Source organism: Haliotis asinina, chromosome 10, assembly GCF_037392515.1.
Source record: "Haliotis asinina isolate JCU_RB_2024 chromosome 10, JCU_Hal_asi_v2, whole genome shotgun sequence".
NCBI classification, from domain to species: domain Eukaryota; kingdom Metazoa; phylum Mollusca; class Gastropoda; order Lepetellida; family Haliotidae; genus Haliotis; species Haliotis asinina.
In genome coordinates, this window is record NC_090289.1 from 28,196,471 (window position 1) to 28,216,659 (window position 20,189).

General features: G+C 40.6%; 1 protein-coding gene across 1 annotated transcript; it reads right to left on the reverse strand.

The window, feature by feature from the left end:
- Positions 1–1,926: 1,926 nt before the first annotated feature.
- Positions 1,927–17,324, reverse strand: LOC137298592 (atrial natriuretic peptide receptor 1-like). The gene is made up of 15 exons (XM_067830887.1): positions 17,274–17,324; positions 16,580–16,648; positions 15,422–15,499; positions 13,713–13,817; positions 11,920–11,991; positions 10,849–11,011; positions 9,000–9,149; positions 8,052–8,220; positions 7,539–7,691; positions 6,370–6,493; positions 5,828–5,896; positions 5,112–5,286; positions 4,736–4,834; positions 2,891–2,982; positions 1,927–1,977 (listed from the first exon to the last, which is right to left on the reverse strand). The coding sequence occupies exons 1-15, from the start codon at positions 17,322–17,324 to the stop codon at positions 1,927–1,929; spliced, it is 1,620 nt and encodes a 539-aa protein (XP_067686988.1).
- Between the last annotated feature and the right edge of the window lie 2,865 nt (positions 17,325–20,189).

Below are 20,189 nucleotides of genomic sequence, written 5' to 3' on the forward strand. Positions count from 1 at the left end.
ACGACAATACTGAAACTGAGTAATGTTAGTTTTTGCTCTCAATATAGAACACTGCCTACCCATGAAAATGTCTCTTTAACGTCTATATATAAAAGTGGGTTTATCAAATATCACCTGCATGCATGGTAAATGTACAGATAATAATAGTTTAGTAAAAGAACGTATAAGGATGTCTTCAGATCAGGAAGTTTATGCTCCATAACTATTCCAAACACCCAAAGAAACGCAAGCTTCGAAAAAATGAAATTCATAAACGTAAGTGTTCATGTTTATGTCTTCTATTTAAAAAAAAACAAAAAAAAAAAACAGAGTCACGTTACGTGACAACGTAAATGGGAGTCCACAGAAGAACGTAACAACGAAAGCATAACATTGTCACGATGTGAAATTGTTAGCTGGGTACGAGGTTCGCACACATGTGCCAACAATGCCGTAGAACATGGGGTCCACTGTAACAACGGTAACAACGTCACGCTATATAGAATAGGCGTATGGTGACAAATCGTTGTATCTGTAAGGTCGAGTAAGTGAGTGAGTGAGTTTAGTTTTACGCCGCACTCAGCAATATTCCAGCTATATGGCGGCGGTCTATAAATAATCGAGTCTGGACCAGACAACCCAGTGACCAACATCATGAGCATCGATCTGCGCAATTGGGAACTGATGACCTGTGTCAACCAAGTCAGCAACTGTAAGGTGGAATTCTGGCAGTGTCACCGAGGATGTTGAATGAGTACAAAACTGCATTCGTGCATCCAGATATGTCCGCTAGAACCTCACGCCTTTTATGAGTATCCCACAACGTTTTCCTTTCTATTTTAAAATAGTTGCCAACGCAGATCAGCATTCATGTTGGTCATTCATATGATCATAATTGTCTTTTATAACCCTGCTCATTACTGTTATTTTAGAAATGAAAAACGTAACAAAACAATAATTAGTGAATGAATCAATATATACATGCCTATGTGAAATTTGAATTAACTTTTACCAAACAATTTATATTTAAGGTAGCACAACTCTAGTTTCACAACTGGCTAAATAAAAACAAGAACATTCGTAGGAACGCATTTGAGGTCCGGTAACCAAGTTTATTCTGTTTACGAATTCACTACGCTACGTGAAAACATCAGTCGAATTCAGGGACATTCTATGTTCCAGCACAGATCTAGCCGGTGGTTGTTTGACTTGGGGCCCCTTTCACGAAGCAATTAGCTGATTGTACGTCACTAGGGTGGCCTTAGTGCAATCTCAAAGAATGGGTGTTAAGGTTAGTCTTAATGAAGGTTGCTTCGTGAAAAAAGCCACAAGGCTGTAGCATTCAAGATTTTAGCAAAGCTTTCAAAATGTATGCGAAAACATTTCCCAATTTCACCATCAGTCACAGAAACCTACGTGACGCAATTCCTTCTACTGACCTGTACCACTTCTGTTTACGGTTCTGCATTTTCTCCAAAGCAACTGTATGTGCTCACCTATACACAAACACTCGGTATCATCACCAGAGCACAGAGAGTGGTAATGGGCAGTTCTTACTTTTACGATAAGGCACTACTTTTTCCGTTCAGCAAGCCTACAGCAGCTCGAAAACATGAGTCCCGCTCATTTTCTAAGGAGAAGGCGGCCACAAAGCGATGATATTCTGAAGTCAGTACCTAATTGATTCAAAGCTAAAAGTCTTGAGTTTGATATATAGCATGTCACTGTCAGTGAAATGTAACACTATTCTCTAAAACAGGTTTTGTCCGGCTATCGTTTAATGCCCATCCGAATAGAATAACAACTGTAAAAATGTTTCTTCGATAAGAATGCGTTTCAATGGTTTTCGTCAGGTGCGGTGATAACTAAACACGTATACTTCACGGGGATGTTCCATTACTGTATCAACACAACAGAGACAAGGGATTTACACGCCGGATTCAGTCATCACACTTTGGTCACTCCGAGAAGCCAGTATGTTTCCATCAACCCTTTGCCCTGAAATTTAAAAAGAAAACGACAACAAATATACAAGGAGTTGTGTGTTGTGGGGTTACCGTGGGGGAATGTGTTTTCAAATCAGGTTATAGTGTGAACCTCAAAGGTAATCACACAACCATTTTTATCTTAGAAAACAGATATTGACGCAATTCATTTGTTACTCTATGTGTATGTAAGCCAATGTTACTTGGCTTGGGTTGAAGCCAGCCAAAATCTGCCCGCAAAAAATCTTTTTAAAGTTAAAAAAACAGTTAAAACGTTGACATGGTACTGGAATTAATTGATGGTGATTAGTAAACACACAATCTTGCTTCTGGAATTGTCAAAATCGCACTATGAACTGACGAAGGGATTGTTGTGATTCTGACATTGTTTTGCCGTCAGTTGCTAGTTTTCGCTATGAATTCCGCACATGTTCCTACATAAATGTTCGAGTCCACATGACTCTCCCTAGAACATCACAGATGTTTTGTCATTACTTTTAAAATAACCAACAGTGAGTGAGTGAGTATGGTTTTACGCCTCATTTAGCAATATTCCATCAATATCACGACGGAGGACACTAGAAATGGGCTTCACACAATGTGGGAAAATTGAATCCGGGTCTTCGACATGACGAGCGAATGTTTTAACTACTGGGCTACCCCAATAACCAGGAGTATGGTATGGTTCTCACCAACCTAGAAACATAATAGTAGCAAACCGGGATTCGAACCCATCAGCATGAACTTTCCTGGCGTACCCAAGGGAAGGTACTGAAACAGTTACTGCGAGACAGTCACTCCAAGTCAGTAATGAAGACATCGCCAAATAGCTGGAATAGTGCTGAGTCCGGCATGAAACTAAACTCACTCACTCACTCGCTACCTCAGTAATGAAGATCCCTACTAAGAAAAGCAGTCGGACATACCTTGATCTCAATGTATCCTCTTGACGTGACGTTGAAAATCTCGAACCTCCGTAGGAGCTGTGCTGTGCTTCCACTTAGGTGAATCTTCAGCTCTGAAAGGAGATATTGGAACCATAATTCTCAGGTGTGGTGCTTTCGGGCTATGAACGTTCTGTTAAGCCCCGGTGGCGGCGGAGTGGTGGTGTTCACGGGGTTCAAACCCTCCGAACGTGTTGCTGGAATATTACAAAAGCTCCAAACCTCCATATCAGCGGCCATTTGTCATCCGTAGTTCCCATTTGCAGTTAGAATTACTAAGTACATAGGTCTTGTGTTCGCTAGGTGATATAAAGTTTCCTTGCACAATACCTTCTCTCACTTTTACACATTGTAGGTGGATGGATCATAGAGGTGATCCAGAAAATCAGTTTTTTTCCACCACAGGCAACGTTCTAAGCATCCTTGCTATAGCAGCGTCATTACAGTGAGAGACCTAACACATTATTTATGACCTGTCGACGAACATCAGTACTATACTACAAACAGAAAGTATTGAAATACCCTAAAATGTGATAGTCATACATAAAGTTAAGCACGGTGAGGTCATTTATATTTTGAGGCAGATGCAACTTTTTTTGTACTTAATGGACTCTGTAACGGCATCTTCCACATGCACCATGCTGGGAATTGGAATCAAACATGGTGCTAGAGTGCTTCAGTACCCTTATTTTTAAATCCTTTTACAATGTTTCATTTTACTCAAACTCAACGAATATTGAATCAGTTGCTTCAATGTAGGTTCTAACATGTTGATCAAAGTGTCCGCTAAGCACACAAAAAGTTGCATCTACCTTAGGCTATAAATGACCTCTCCACGTTTAAGCACATGTATGACGATCAAAGTTTAGAGTTTTCCCAATTTTTTTGTTTGTAGTATATAATCAAAAGGCAAAATAACGCTAAGGATTATATGAACTGAAATCAGATATAACCACGCACGCATGGAAAAGGTTGAACATGATCCACAAATCACACCATTCACACTAAATGCATTTCTTTTTTGTGTGACCTTATTGCAGGTAGTGACATCCAAGGTGACGTAGGGTTAGCCTTCTGGTATAATGAAACGGCTTGTCAAACAGACAACCCGAGTTTGAATCCTACAAAAGATGCATTGCGTAATGCTCATTGTTGTGAAGCATTTGAAGTAGAGTCAAAGAAAAACGGAAACCCATACTCTGGTGAAAAACACTCCTCATTCCCGACCTGTGAAGATCTAGGCTAGAAATGATCTTCACTAACTCATGCTTGTCGCAAGTGGCGACTAACGGGATCGGGTGCACGTGGACAGACTTGCTGGCTAAGGGTGAGACTTGGTTTAACCGCAGTTTGACCTGTATTTCTGTGAGTGCCAACTTGATGTGGGATTAAAGACAAAGAGGGGATGGCGATAGCATTAATTGTATGCTTATAACATCGCAATGACAGCATATAGTCTTTCTGTGGGTTATTAAGGTTTACAGGGTCCGGACTTAAAAACCGTGATATTTCCCCTTCAGTCCCTTCTGATCTGCCACAAGTTCAGGCTCAGTGCCCTGTCTTTCTTGAGTTCTTCTTAGTTTAAATGAAATTAATGAATGCAGTTCAAGTTTACATGAAACTAATTTTGTTTCGGGTACTAATACTGTTAATAGAAAGCTGGCAAACAGATGCGGGGTGATGGTTGGTGTCGTTGTAAAGAGAGGGGTTACTGATAATATTTGAACTGTAGCCGATCCCCGATCATTTACAAGAAAATATGGAATAATACACCAACAATATGACGAATCATGAGATGAGACAAAAAAAAATGTGAAGCTGGTTTACCTTCCCCATGAGATTCCATCCGGGAGGCAGTATTTACTGTATCACCGAACAGACAGTACCGGGGCATCTTCAAGCCAACTACTCCAGCGACGACGGGTCCTGTAGACAGGGTATTCGATGGTCAATGGTGAGAGAAGAGGGTCATATTCATAGGACGGATAAAGGTTACGAAATGTACGTAGAAAGGCTGCTTGGGAAGGCTGCTTACGAAAGACGTAAGATACCTTTCACATGCTCATTAAGGGTGACTATTAGGCTTGCTCAAATTTAAAGTAAAATTAATTATACATTGAACATCGCACGAGAATCATCAATAACAAACCATATGTCAATTATTCAGACGTTCAATTCTTACTCCTATGAAGGAATGAAATACCCGAATGCAATCCAATACGCAACAGGAGCTTTTCGTTAGGTAAGTGTCGAATTTTGAACGTGTCGATCTCTTTCAGTAAAGCCAGTGACATCCGGGCAATCTCAGAGGCGTGTCGATTTCCGTTCTTTTGCGGAAGTCCGGAAACCACCATGTAGGCATCGCCGATTGTTTCCACCTACGTTAGGAAAACACAGGCAAGAGATCATGGACCAGCGAACTCTAAATGTAGGAAATGGTTTAAGGGTAATAACGTCTATTGATTGTGATGCTGATGCATTGTAATTGGCAGACTAACGCATGATCCCTGAATATATATAACTCAAAATACTGAGAGTAACAAATACGACTGTAGGAAAAGAACAGTCCTTGTTTAAAAGAGTACACCTATTGTAAGTAAAACCTATTATTCATTTATTGATCTTACATCTTTTTAATGACACATTTAAAGCCATTACGTAATCACATACAGAGTATGTTTAAAGGGGCATATTAAATATTTAGATAGGTCTTTGATCTTGTAAATGACATTTAGAAACGTGAACCCATTTAATTTGAAAAGTTCCCCTCGTGAGTTGAGAGTCTGGCAGATCTAGTACCTTCTGAATGTAGGTCTCTAGTATCGCAGGGAGAACTGAGTGGAAAGGAACGTAATATGGCTCAGGGACTGTGAGACAGAATACGTATCTGGAAACAAGCGGTTTTGCACGATCACTCACCTTATAGACATCAAATCTGTCGATCACGGCATCAAAACAGGTGTAGAGGTCGTTGAGAAGGTCGACAACCTTGAAACGATATCACAAATCCTACGACTTGCTTTCAATTTGTAGAGTTGTGAAAACTTACTTTAATCAACCCTTCTTGTTCTTCTAGTTATCATTCCAAAGATAATCTTCACTACGTCCATATTCCAAAACATATTGTATTGAGAAGTCGATCATAGTTAATGAATATAAACTCGCTTCTCATTGTTAACGTTAACAAAATCTCTTATTGTGAATGTATTTGATCCTATTGACTGATGGATGTGAATGCAAGAGATGTCGGTATTAAATAGCAGAAAATTTGCTAGGATATTCAGTGGAACTCAAGTATATTTTGCCCGAAATCTGATGATGTTAGTTACCAGTTTAACAAAGACATCTCCGAAGTAGGTAACAATTAAGAGATAAACATCAATTTCCAGGTGTTATTGCAATATAATTTTAATGACGTCACCACTGTTGATGGCACAACAAAACAATTGTTTGCGACGAACCTGGAAGGGCGTTGACATGGCGGAGATGGTTGTGAAGCCACAAATGTCACTAAAGTAGATGGTGACGTTCTCGAAATCCTCGGGGTCGACTTTAAAGCCTTGTCGTAAACTGTTCGCTACTGATCTGAAATCAAGGACAACAAACACTGACAGCAATAACACCTATACACGGACAACATTGATAACAGCCAAATATGGATAATAAGGCTGGCGACATCATGAGGATAACAAGGATAAGAAGTACATATGATAACTTGGATAACAGTCAGATGTGGATAACACGGACAACAACCCCATATTGATAACAACCAACAGCCAGACTAAGTAAACTTATCCTCAGTACGTTTCGTTACACTCCACTACAGAGTCTAACAAAACCTTATGGGAGGTCGCGTCAGGTACACTTTGAGAATGACAATCAGAACACAGTTTACCAAATCGCGAAAGTGGACATTCGCACATACCTTTCGAACTTTTTATCTCGAAAACGTTCGTACCCGAACGATTCCTTATGCTATTTAGCGTACTCCGGGCGATACACACGGCGTACGTACAACCATGACAACGGTGAGTAAACAGTCGCTGAAAATAGTGTTTTTGGCAATATTCAAAGATGTCATCTTGTGGAAAAATTAGGTAACGGTAACCATGTAAACAGAAACACCAAAGTGCATATAATGCAGGTCAAACAACTGTGTTATATGCGGATTTTTGTTTGTGGAGAGATATGTGTCAGTGACCTGAATATATTTTGAAAGTCCCTCCGATCCCTAAATAGTAGCCGTTGTCTGGTTGGTTAAATCTATTTAACCATCTCGCGTTTGATTGGACAGTCATTGGTTGCTGAAAGGTTATCTGACGCGACCCTCTACTAGGTTTTGTTAGACTCAGCGGTGGAGTGTAACGAAATGCACTGAGAATACGTTTATTTAGACTGAACCAACAGCCAAAGCACTCCTTGTGCGCTGTATGGACCAGATTGCGTTAACAGAAAGCTTTGGACCACGAAGATCAGTCATATTTTTTTTCTTTTAGCAAAAGAGGTCAAAATATTGAATTGCATCGGACAAATTTTGAAATTTAGTAGTACACACGTGTAAATGTCTACCATAAAACTACCACATAAATCCATGACGGCTCCCTTGTCGGGATTACATTTCGTTACGCACCTGGGCAGAATTTGATAGAGGAGTTCCTCCGATTTCTTCTTCTCCTCCTGCAACTCGACGGTCTTCTCATCCACCAGCTTCTCCAGGTTGTTGGCATACTGCTCCATCCGACGGAGAAGGCTGTCCATGAGACTACCACTTGCCCCGAACCGGCTGAAAACAACAGATTAACCATAGCTTCGTCACTGAACATAGCAGGTCCTGGAACGTTCCGAGTTCTGAGCACAAGAGTGGACTATGTAGGTGGCTTTTTCTAAATGTAATCCCCAGAAATTACGTTTGTGGGACAGCATAATGGCTATTAGTGTTCTTACTTTCGAGGGGTAAAGGAATTCATTTGGAATCGCTAAAAACCTAATCCATTAATGGAACGGACTTTGCCATTTGGGGAAGAGGACGTATACTACTAGTACTATTACTACTACTACTAATACTTCTACAATTACTACTACTACTATTAGTACTACTACTACTACTACTACCACTACTACTACTACTACTACTACTACGTACGCAGCCAGGGCCTTGAGTGCCTTCCTGATGCTGTGGAACTGCGGACGGCGACTAGGATCTTCATCCCAGCACGTCTCCATCAGTACCGACAGGTCTCTCATGTTGTCGGGGACGGCAACCTTGGGTCGGAATGCCGGGACACCGCCTCTCTTCACTTTGTGGAGTACACCTTGAAATCATCAGGTTTGACTGTATTTTCAATACATGTAGCATCTTTCTGAGAATGAGTACAATATAAAGATCTGTATGATGTATTCACATTCAGAAACACTTCCATACGTTCTTATGTACACACAATTGATGTAACGATTCTTCGAGGTAAGAGTATTGACCTCATAGTCCTGATGGTTCAAAAGAAATATTCGCAAATAACAAAATTCGGGATTGTTGGCACACGACCCCCATGACCTATATCATTGCTTTAACTTATCCGCTAAAAATATCCGCTATATGGTTAGCCATACTATCGATATCTCCCTTTATCGATCCTAGTATTCTACGCCGTGGTATTGCTAGAATGATGCTCAAATCGGCATAGTAAAATGAGTGAGTGAGTGAGTTTAGTTTTACGCCGCACTCAGCAATATTCCAGCTATATGGCGACGGTCTGTAAATATTCGAGTCTGGACCAGACAATCCACTGATCAACAGCATGAGCATCGATCTGCGCAGTTGGGAACCAATGACATGTGTCAACCAGGTCAGTGAGCCTGACCACCCGATGCCGTTAGTCGCCTCGCACGATGAGCATAGTCGCCTTTTATGGCAAGCATGGGTTGCTGAAGGCATAAATAAAATAACGGCGGTGGGTAGCATAGTGGTTAAAACATCAGCTCGTCACGCCAAAGACCCGGGTTCGATTCCTAACATGGGCACAATGTGTGTTTTTACTGACATATCTGACAACCCGGGCGTACTCTCGGGGCTGTTTTTAGCTGCCGCTCTTACCATCCACGCCTATTGTGTCAGTCTCCTCAAAGAAAGGCGCCTCTCGAGTGATGATTTCCTGCAGGATGATGCCGAAGCTGTACACGTCACCAGGCTGGCTTCCCGCCTTGGTATGGTCCCGCAGCTCTTCTGGGGACTTCCACAGGCACTCTGGATGGGGAACACTTGATAACTTGGGGAAGGGGAGAGAGGGGAGGGGGAGCATGCATATATATATATATATATATATATATATATATATATATATATATATATATATATATATATATATATATAAGAAGTAGCTTGGAATTCTCATCACTTTCAATATATATATATATATAGAGAGAGAGAGAGAGAGAGAGAGAGAGAGAGAGAGAGAGAGAATACCAAGCGTACAGGTGTAGATATATAGGTAGTAGTTTCCGAAATAATAACACAACACAGATCTTCTCCAATAATAACACAACACAGACCTTCTCCATGTCAGGTTGGAGAAGATCTGTGTTGTGTTATTATTTCGGAAACTACTTCTTATAATATCTACAACTGTACACTTGGTATTCTCATCACTTTCTTTATTTATATATATATTTCTTTATATATATATATATTTCTTTTTATTTATTTATATATATATATATATATATATATATATATATATATATAATGTAATTTTTAAATGTAATGAATATTTTTTCTCTGATGATACATTTCTGTATCAGAAATGGGATCCCTCTCTTTCGATTCTATTAAAACGTTAGCAATACCCACTCAAACCCATCCATTCGTAGTGCAAATGGCATTAGTTTCAAATCAGGTTCTGCACGTGCAGTCGATCACGTGATCTTCGCATCGAAGTTTTCACGTGTTTGCATTGGCCTCAAGAATTGAAAAGAAAACACTTTTAAACCACAGTTCTAACGGTACTTTATATACCACGATTGTCAAATGTGCAACATGAAAGTGCCCTTGGCATGTTGCAAGCGGGAAGATCAGTTACTGACGTCGCAAGAGCAGTGGGATGCAGCCGTCGTAGTGTGTATGGCTTGCGAGGTCGTCTACTACAAGACCGTCAAATCGTCCTACGTCACCGTTGTGACAGATTTCTGCCGGCTACGCGAACCAGGGCAGAGATGTTTAGAGGTTGACTGTCCTCACAGACTATTCGAATCGGTTACGGACTGCCAATCTCCATTCAAGACGTCCATATTCAGGCCCCTCTAAGTAATTGAAGGAATTACGGCAAATTTGAAGGAATTTCATCTCCAATGTAAAAAAACGCAGCCAACTCTCGAAACAATTGCAGCGATATCGGTAGTTTAGCGGTAATAACATAAACACAACGCCTCTATAGGAAGCAATGTCGGTAATACTTGAAACACGCTCGGCGGTATTCGGAGATTTCTCGGCTTCCTTCTGTGATTTGTCGGTCGCGTCCTGATAGGGGCGTTTAGTGCTTATTGTTTAAAGACGGATTCAGCTATATAGTAATGGTCTGTAAATAATCGAACTGAACCAGAAAATCCAGTGATCATAGCATGAGTATCGATCTACGCAAGGTGTCAGCTAACCTGACCACCCGTTAGTCCCGTTAGTCGCCTCTTATCACAAGCATACCATGATGGGTTACTGAAGATCAAGTCTAACCCGGATCTTCACTGGTTGACCTTCTAGAAAGCAAAAAATGTAAATCGAGAGCTCACAGATTGAGTGCACCGTGAGCATGTATAAAGTGTAATGTCATGTCACACATTCATGAATGGGTACGTGCATAAATATATACAGTCATGCATCTGTCGATATAAAATTCCGCATTTATAGTTGCTGTATAGGGGACCTTATACAACACACATATACAAGGCATTACCCAGTTGGTACTCTTGTGACTGTTTGTCAACCACGATGTTGTCAAAAATGCAAGGGATACCAACATCGGTGAGTTTGACAGAGAACCTGTTGTCGATGAGGCAGGTGGCGCTGTTGAGGCGGCCATGGAAGTGAATGCTGCTGTTGTGAAGAAAGGCCATCCCCTGTGAAAACGACAGCGGCATCTTAGGGAATAACCATCGGGAACATCAGAAACCCACGTGAATACATAACTACAATCCCAAACTCTGGAGAGTGTGAGTGCGTTTTTACTCCACTTTTAGCAATGTTCCAACAATTTCACAGCGGACAGTCATGTTTACCCCCGAAAGTTAGATACAAATTACAAGACATCTTCCCCTACCCTTCCACTTGCATGCCATCTACAAAACCATTGCCACCCACCTTTTTAAGCATACTTTTTCAGTATTACGTTGTACGAAATGTCTGACACCCACATCTCAAAATTATGAGTTGTAATTAAATTAAACAGGACAATAACATTAAAAGCATTCAAGAACACATCCAATATGACAGGTCCCATACACAGCATCAATCCAGCTCTGCAGAAATAGAACAATCATTTATTCTATTCAGAGACAACAAGCACAGAAACATGTGTTTGGGTCAGGTTAAGCAACACAGAGAAAATGTCATACTGTAGTGAGACCAGCCTATCAATGTCATACTGTAGTGATACCAGCCTATCAATGTCATACTGTAGTGAGACCAGCCTATCAATGTCATACCGTAGTGAGACCAGCCTATCAATGTCATACTGTAGTGAGACCAGCCTATCAATGTCATACTGTAGTGAGACCAGCCTATCAATGTCATACCCTCTCACACCCAGAACATGACGCTGCTGAGACCAATAAATTTAGTTGTACTGCATGTATAAGTGGACCATGTTGAATTGGTTGTCATAGCATCAATACAGCGGATAATACGTAATCAATCGGTATTTGTCTCGTGATTTAAGTGTATAACGGTATACATAACGGAAATCAATTTCCCTGCAAGCAAAGTGAGTTAATCGCAGAAGTACTAACAACGACATTATTTAACTTACTTGTGCTATGTCAATGCTAAGAGAAAACTTGAAATGTGTGTCGAGAGGGAGTCGGGTGTTGCCAAGGAGATCCTGTAAACAGTAGAAAGTAAAACAAAAATACGACTTCCGCTCATTGTTTCAATAACGATTTGGTTATGGCTTTCCAAAAAGACATTAAATCCCATCTGTATCACATTGATCAATCAATGTCCTGAATGGACATCTGGTACAGCATCGAGGTTATAAGAACGCGCTGAAAAGCGTCATTGTTGAATACCAAATTGTCAGCTGTTTCAATTAATTGATGCTTGGGTGTAACAGAATACACGAAGACACTTAAAGCTATCAGTGATATCCCCAGTGTTATACAAAATGCAATATTCAATCTACAAGCCAAGCCGCCTGAGGTAAATCTGTCACAACATTCAGGGTAATGAAGACAGGTTTCACTGTTGTCAAAATTGGTTGTCTCGAGGTAATTACGCTTGTATCTTAAACTTCGACACAGCAGTATTTGACCGTAAATTTCTCAATTCAGTTAACACTGAAATCAACAAAGCTGCAGCACTGCAAACTTATTTCGGGCATTTTACTTAGTTTTATCCTATACGAATAAAACTTAGGACGGTAATACAGGTTTGCAGTAAGGATGACGCAATCAAATTCCATATTGACTCGCAGATTACGTATTAAACCCCTGCCGGCTATACTTTCTCAAAAGTTCATTAAACAGATTAATGCGAGATATGAGGGAATATAAGAAATATAGAACGTCATACTAATGCAGTTGGATGTTTTGTATTGGACGAGAAGATGCTCCCATGACATCTTTGATGACATTTCAGCTCCAATGGCATCTAACAGCTTCTAGTCATAGGAGCAGAGAAACAACGAGTTTGATGATGACTTGTTTCTCTGGTCTCCTGACATCTTAGTTCAATACAAGACAACCAAATGCACTAGTATGTTCCCTCTCTCTTCCTCTCTCTCTGTCTCTCTCTCTCACACATACATACATATACTGGTGGTTCTCGTGGTACTCACGAATATCAGCTGAAAAAATAATATAAACAGTTCTTATCGTATGTATGCTTGTTGTTTTTAAATGAAGAGATTCCCCCTCTAACATCTGCATTTATCAACTGCTTGATCCATCAAGTGAACAATCTCACTTGAGCTCTATGAAAAACATGGTCGTCCGCCGCGACTTTTCGAGGTGTCTCCTATTCTCAAGGTACAACGAGAAAGTAACGTTATTAGGTGTAAGGAAGGGGAATCTTATCGGGAAGGGCGGGGGAAGTTACGATTTTTCCAAGCTGGTTAAAACTCACGAATATTCGTTACATTGCAAATAATTCACAGACTTGGGTCACTTCCTAGTTACTGGTCAATGATGTAAACAACCGCTAAGTATCACGCATCGGCGACCTCGGCCTAAAATGTGTTTACCACGAGAATAGGAAACCCGCGAGAATAGGAAACGGCCCCATACATACACACACACACACACATATATATATATACACACACACACACACACACACACACACACACACACACACACACACACACACACACACACACACACACACACACACACACACACACACACACACACACATCTACATACATTACTTTACGAACAGTGCGCAGTGTTTCTTAAAGTCATGCCATAAAGTACAACACAGGAACCCTTCCTGCAATGAATATCTCACTATAGCTCACATAGCTACCTTTTTAATTACGTATGCCCCTTCTGAGACGGGAGGGCAACGTTTTGCATACAGAAGCGTCTATGCTAGTCTGTTTACCTGTAATGTTCCCTTCGAACAGAACTCTGTCACCAGGTACTTGGGAGTGCCATCCAAACATGCCCCCACAATCCTCGCCAGGTTTCCTTGGTTCAAATCCCGCAGCTGAAACGCAATTAGGAAGGAGAGAGTCTGTGAGTGAGTGAGTAGTGAGTGAATGACTGTACACTAAACACTATACCAACTGTAATGGCGGCAGTTTGTGAATAATCGAGTCTGCACCAGGTGATCATGTGATCAACAAACTGAGCACCGACCTACGTGTTTGGGATACGAACCAAGCCGGAGAGTCAGACAATCAAATCCGTCAGTCGCCTCTTACGATTTATGAGGTTACGACGTATGACAAAGAGGAACAAAGGTTTCTCTGATATCGACGAGTGAGAATAAATCCTGCGCTTCAGTCATTAGAAGCTAAAAAAATTAGATCCCCACCTTACATGAAGAAATGAGTTTAGTTTTACGCTGCAGCCAGCAATATTCCAGCCGTATGGCGGCGAAGGATATTAAGCTGAAGCCGGCCAAATGAAGAGTCGAGTGCAGTGGACCAGTGATTAGTGTGGAATAAAATATTTTTCCTCCCGTGACACTTTTGTATTGATATTTCTATCGCCGACATCTTGCAGAAAAAAATGTCCCAAAGTAAAATGTATTTATTCTAGTATTTTTGCTGCATAAATGTTTGCTGCAGTTGAAAACAATTTGGGGTAGAGACAGATGTTTTACTGCCAAAAGAGGTGGATAGGACCAGGTTTGTCTTGTCAGGCCAAAGACCGGGCTTTGATTCCAATATGTAAAACCCACCTCCAAACACCACCCACTTCCAAACACCACCTACCTACAGACAAACACCCCAGCCTCTACCCGAGATATAGGAACGACAAGGGCTAAAACGCGTGTAAAATGAATTCCTTAACACTGGAATGTAACCTTACCTCGATCGGCATATTATAATTAACTGCCACACCATAGACTATTGCACTGCAATCCGACTGTAAACGGCATCATTCATCAATGGATCCATTTCGAAGACTTCGACTAATCAAATAGTTTCCCATATTAATTACTTTCTTGTGACCATGGCAAGGGTTTTCCATTAGTGTATCAGTGAGATCATCGTTTTCTGTTATCCCACCCCAATTATCATTACTATCTCTGAATGGCAATAACATGCACCAAGAAACCATTATCTACGGCATTAGTACGGCTGGCTCGTCATCGTTCTATTAAGAATACACGTGGCTGCCGAACGCACGATATCCGTTATATACAACACAAACACCCGTATCAATCCCTTAAAATATTTGTCATTCAATGTCTGTGATTTTACGCATTCTTGAAAAATTCCAGTTATGTGGTAACTCTAGTTCTCTCGTGGTACCTGTTTGAACTATTTGTGATTTCACTCATTCCAGCAATATTCCAGATATATGGTAAAATTTTCACGTTAGTTGCACTGTTACCTGTTTGAACTGTGTGTGATTTCACTCATTCCAGCAATATTCCAGATATATGGTAAAATTTTCACGTTAGTTGCACTGTTACCTGTTTGAACTGTGTGTGATTTCACTCATTCCAGCAATATTCCAGATATATGATAAAAGTTTCACGTTAGTTGCACTGTTACCTGTTTGAACTGTGTGTGATTTCACTCATTCCAGCAATATTCCAGATATATGGTAACCTTTTCATGTTAGTTGTACCGTTACCTGTTTAAATTCAGACAACAGAGTTTTGTTGAAGGTTTGATTTTTCAGTGTCAGCTTCCGAAGTCGCACGACTTGGCCCTGGAATAAACATAAACAGTGTGTAGCATACGTCGTAGGAAATCGGAATGCTTTAAATGTCATACTGTTCACAGTGACTGCATGTGTATTGTGTTAGAGCAAAGCAATGTCCATTCAATATCAAATGCTAACAACACCATCTTCATTATCACGCATTTCACACAAGGAAGTAATTGAAAAGATGAGTCAAGTTACGTGACGTCGGTGAACAAAGGCCACGACCCACATTTACTGCCAATTGTTAACCAGGGCCCGAACTCTCTTCGATCTAAGATAGTCGTAAGCGTCATACATTAACGAGTACTTTACGAGTATCTTAGTTCTTAAAGAGCTTCGAAAATCTTGGCCCTAGGTCTCCATCCACTAAGCGTTCGTAACGTTACGACCTGTCGTAACTCTATAGTTTGTCATAGACTTACGAATGTCGTAACTCTACGAACGCTTTGTGGATCGAGACCCAGGGCACAAAGTTAATGACGAAGTTCTACGACTGTCGTACCTCCTATTGCAACATAAACTTAGGACAGTCGTAAACCATGCTTCCGTTCCACAAAGCGATCTGAACGCTGCGACGTTAACGTGAGAGATACTATGACGGTTTTGTGAAATGGGGGTTCAGTTTTCAGAAGAAAACAGGTCTTCAGCGTGAAGAATGAACGATTTAAACTCTAGGCTAACAGATGGCTCCTCGCCGATAATAATTTTATGATCCACGTCTTCAAAAAGTACAACTTGTATCTACGAAAAGACTCGTTGCTATATAACCAAAATAACGCGGATGCGACGGTAAATGTAAAAACCTACCACAAAAGATAATGGATCTGGACAATCTAGCGTCCATTAAAACCTTTTCGACATGCAGCGTGTATATTTTAAGAGACTGATGAATATTACTAATTGTGATGTAACATGTACGCGGCGTGGAAATGGTGATACACTGAACAGCATAAGAAACGCAACCATTTTGTCAGGTTTTTAAATAGAAGAAATAGACATGAACGCTTACTTTTCTGAGATTTTGTCTTTTCGAAACTTGTGTTTCGCTTGCTGTTCACTATTTATGGTACAACATTCTCTCACCTTGTACACAGCCGTGTTCGTCATGTAGTCCAGGAAGGGCGTGTCTTCCTTTCCCGTAAGTATGCTGATCTGTCAAAAATATAAACCAAGGTCCATTCCCTAAGGTATTTCTGCTGTGTTTAGAGTAACATTCTGTCGTATTGTTTGTATTACTGTGGTATGTTGTTTGTTGTTTAAGGAAATATTCACTGTATATGACAGCGGTCTTCATATAATCGCATCTGTACCAGACAATTCAGTGATCAAAAGCATGAGCATCGATCTGCGCAACTGATGGTATGTGTCAACCAAATCAATGAACCTGATCGTCCTGATCCCGTTAGTCGCCTCTTACGACAAGCCTGAATTACTGAAGGCCAATATTCTAACCCGGACATTCACGGGTCGTCTCCCCTCGAAGCATTGGTGGCTGTTTTCGTCATTCATTCAAATATCATACCATAATTCATTAATGAGCAATATTATCATGATTTTGTAACAGAAATGCGTATTCACTGTGCGAACCTTCTCCAAGTGTCATCAAATAGACAAACGCCCTAAGATACAGAGATCTCGTACGTATTTTCACAAATGAACGCAAGAAATTACTAATGCAATATTCAACTTAAGCACAGAGCACCTTCAACAATCACATACTGTGGGCATGTAATCTATATATGGACATGTCCTTAATCATTATGATGCAATGGGGTACCCTTGACGTGAAGGACATGATGCAGCTTCCGATTTTCTTGTCGTCAGACATCTTTAATTCACTTGAGTCGATCTTCCACCACCACAGGCCCTCCTCGGATTTCTTTTTCCAGCGCCTTTGAACATTTAGGACAAATCATGTATACAAATGGGGAGGGACTGGGAGAACCCGAAAACGAACACCAGCCGCAAAGGATCAAGAAGCATTGTGAAGGTCGCGGGCAAGATGTTAACTGACACTGGAATCTCGACGTTTTATTAAAGGAAAGCCTTAGCAGTTTCAATGAGAGTTTCATTATACATTTGTATTTTTTTAATAATCAAACCTACCAGTGTCATCAATTATAAACATTCATTCAAGTCGTTACGAAGAACATAATTATCATATTTGGGTAATATATTTCAACTGCTTTCTCTATCCCTTCAACAGAATGTAAGTTTTATCAAAGAGTGAATGAGTTTAGTTTTACGCCGCTTTTAGCAATAATATTAATATTCCATCAATATCACGGCGTGAGACATCAGAAATGCCTAATAGTTTGAACAATGGTATGGATGGGCTTGCATGTCGATATTTCCGACTTAAATTCAAGTAATGCATTCGTGTATATAATTAACTTCAGTATATCTGGTATACTTCAGTATACCATATACAATGGTATGGACCGGGCTTGCATGTCGATATTTCCGACTCAAATTCAAGTAATACATTCGTGTATATAATTTACTTCAGTATATCTCGTTATCGTAGTGAAATTCGTACATCTATATCAACAGTACCATCAAGTAATAAGAAATGAAACCTTATGGAAACCGATTCTGTTTCCATTCTATCTGTTAAGTCAGACATTAAATGCGTTGCCATGGCAACAGTCTCGTCATAATAACAAACTGTATCCGTATAGCTTTAGCTATTTCAAGATGAAATTAATTGATCGAAAAATACAATTTCCTTTTCTTAGCGTGAGAGTGCTCTACCAAACTTGTTAAAGGTTTAGACACCAATTCATGTGGTCGAAGATCGTAAGGATAAGGACCAATAGGTTATTGCTGTCAAGGATAAGGACCAATAGGTTATTGCTGTCAAGGATAAGGCTTGATTTCACAAGAAGACGTGGATTCTGTAATTCAATTAATCATTTCATCGTACACCACAGTACCATTCCATTAGTTCGTGGGATCTTCATATTTCAGATGGGAATTTCCGTAATTTTGATTTCATACCAGCTTTCTGCTGCTATTTGAAATAATGACCAATTTTGTTGAACTTTGCTACTGATATATACTAGTAATCCATTTGGAGATATTTGAGTAGCAATATTTTTCAGCAAAGGTATTTTCAATATTGTGAATTTTTTTCCATATACAAGACACATACTCAAAGCACACACAATCCCATTATTATTATTTTTTTTTTTTTACAGATTGAGATAGAAATGCAGCAGAGAGGGTTTGGGTGATCCTGGCACAGTCAGGCTGGTCAAGCTCATCATCAGCTCAGGGCCCTCGCCCCCTCTACACGCAGCCCAGACAGCGAATGGGACTTCTCCCAGGAAACACTGCCTAGTCAAACCCACCAAGAACTTTCCGGAGAATATGGAGGCTCCCCAACACTGCAGCCTTCTGCATTACCCAGATTGTCAGAAGGGCTGTGCTCCTGGTGGAGAACCCAGGCACTCTCCTCATCTGCGCTAACAGATCAGGAGGTACCAAACCAAGGGCACCGAGAACAATGGGGAGCCTGACGACAGTGTACTTGGGATGCAACCGAGACATTTCAAACGCGAGGTCCGCATATTTATCATGCTTTTCCTGAATCTTGCCAATCACATTGCTGTCAAAAGGGACTGAAAATTCTATGATATAAATAATTTCATTGGCTTTATCAAAAAGGACAAGATCAGGTTTGTTGGCTGGAATTCGTCTCAGGCTGTATATTGGCCTATTCCAGAGAAGTCTGAAAGCATCATTTTCCCGCACGCCCTGGACATGTTCAGGGTCGTACCATGGATGGACCTCAGAGTCAAAGCCACAGGCATGGCGGAGACGATAATAAAAGCAGCGAGCCATGTCATCATGTCTTTTAAGATATGCTGTTTGTGCCAAGGAAGGGCATCCACTGACAAGGTGTTGGACAGTCTCTGTAAATTGATTGCAAAGACGACATTTCATATTGATATTTTCTTTAAGAATAATATTCTGGCGATTGCGAGTGGGAAGTGACTGGTCCTGAGCAGCAAAAAGGAAGCCCTCAGTTTCACATTTGAGACCAGCCGACTTCATCCAGGCGAAGGAGTCGGTTGGATTGTTGTTCTGTTCCACACACTGCATATACACACGATGCAATGGCTTCTCAGACAGCTTCTCCACAAAGGAACGACTCTGGGCAGACTTGGTGAAAGACTTCACCTGGTTTACTCCCATCACTGTACCGTCCAGCAGTACATCGCCATCAACAAAATCAACTTCAAATTTCAAATTGTGTCCAACAACCTTGGCACGCTTAAAGTAGCTGTGGAATTCCTTGCTTTCATCATGAATCTTGACGTGCATCACCAGAGAATCATCTGACAAATAAATATGTGCAAAAGTACACAATAAAATTCTGTCATGAAGAGCTTCCACATTAATCAAACCCCGACCTCCCGAATTGATTGGCATATATAAACGATTAAGAGAGGAACGAGGGTGGTATGCTCTGTTATCAGACATGATCCTTCTGGTCAGGCGGTCAAGACTCTGGATGTCTTGTTTTGTCCAATCAACTACTCCAAAGGAGTAGGAGAGGACTGGCACAGCAAAAGTATTGGTGGCTTTGACTTTGTTTCGAGCATTTAGCTCTGAACTCCAGATTTTCTTTAAACGAGATTTATACTCGGCCCGAAGTTTATCTTGAATCAGGGCATTCTGGAGCTTG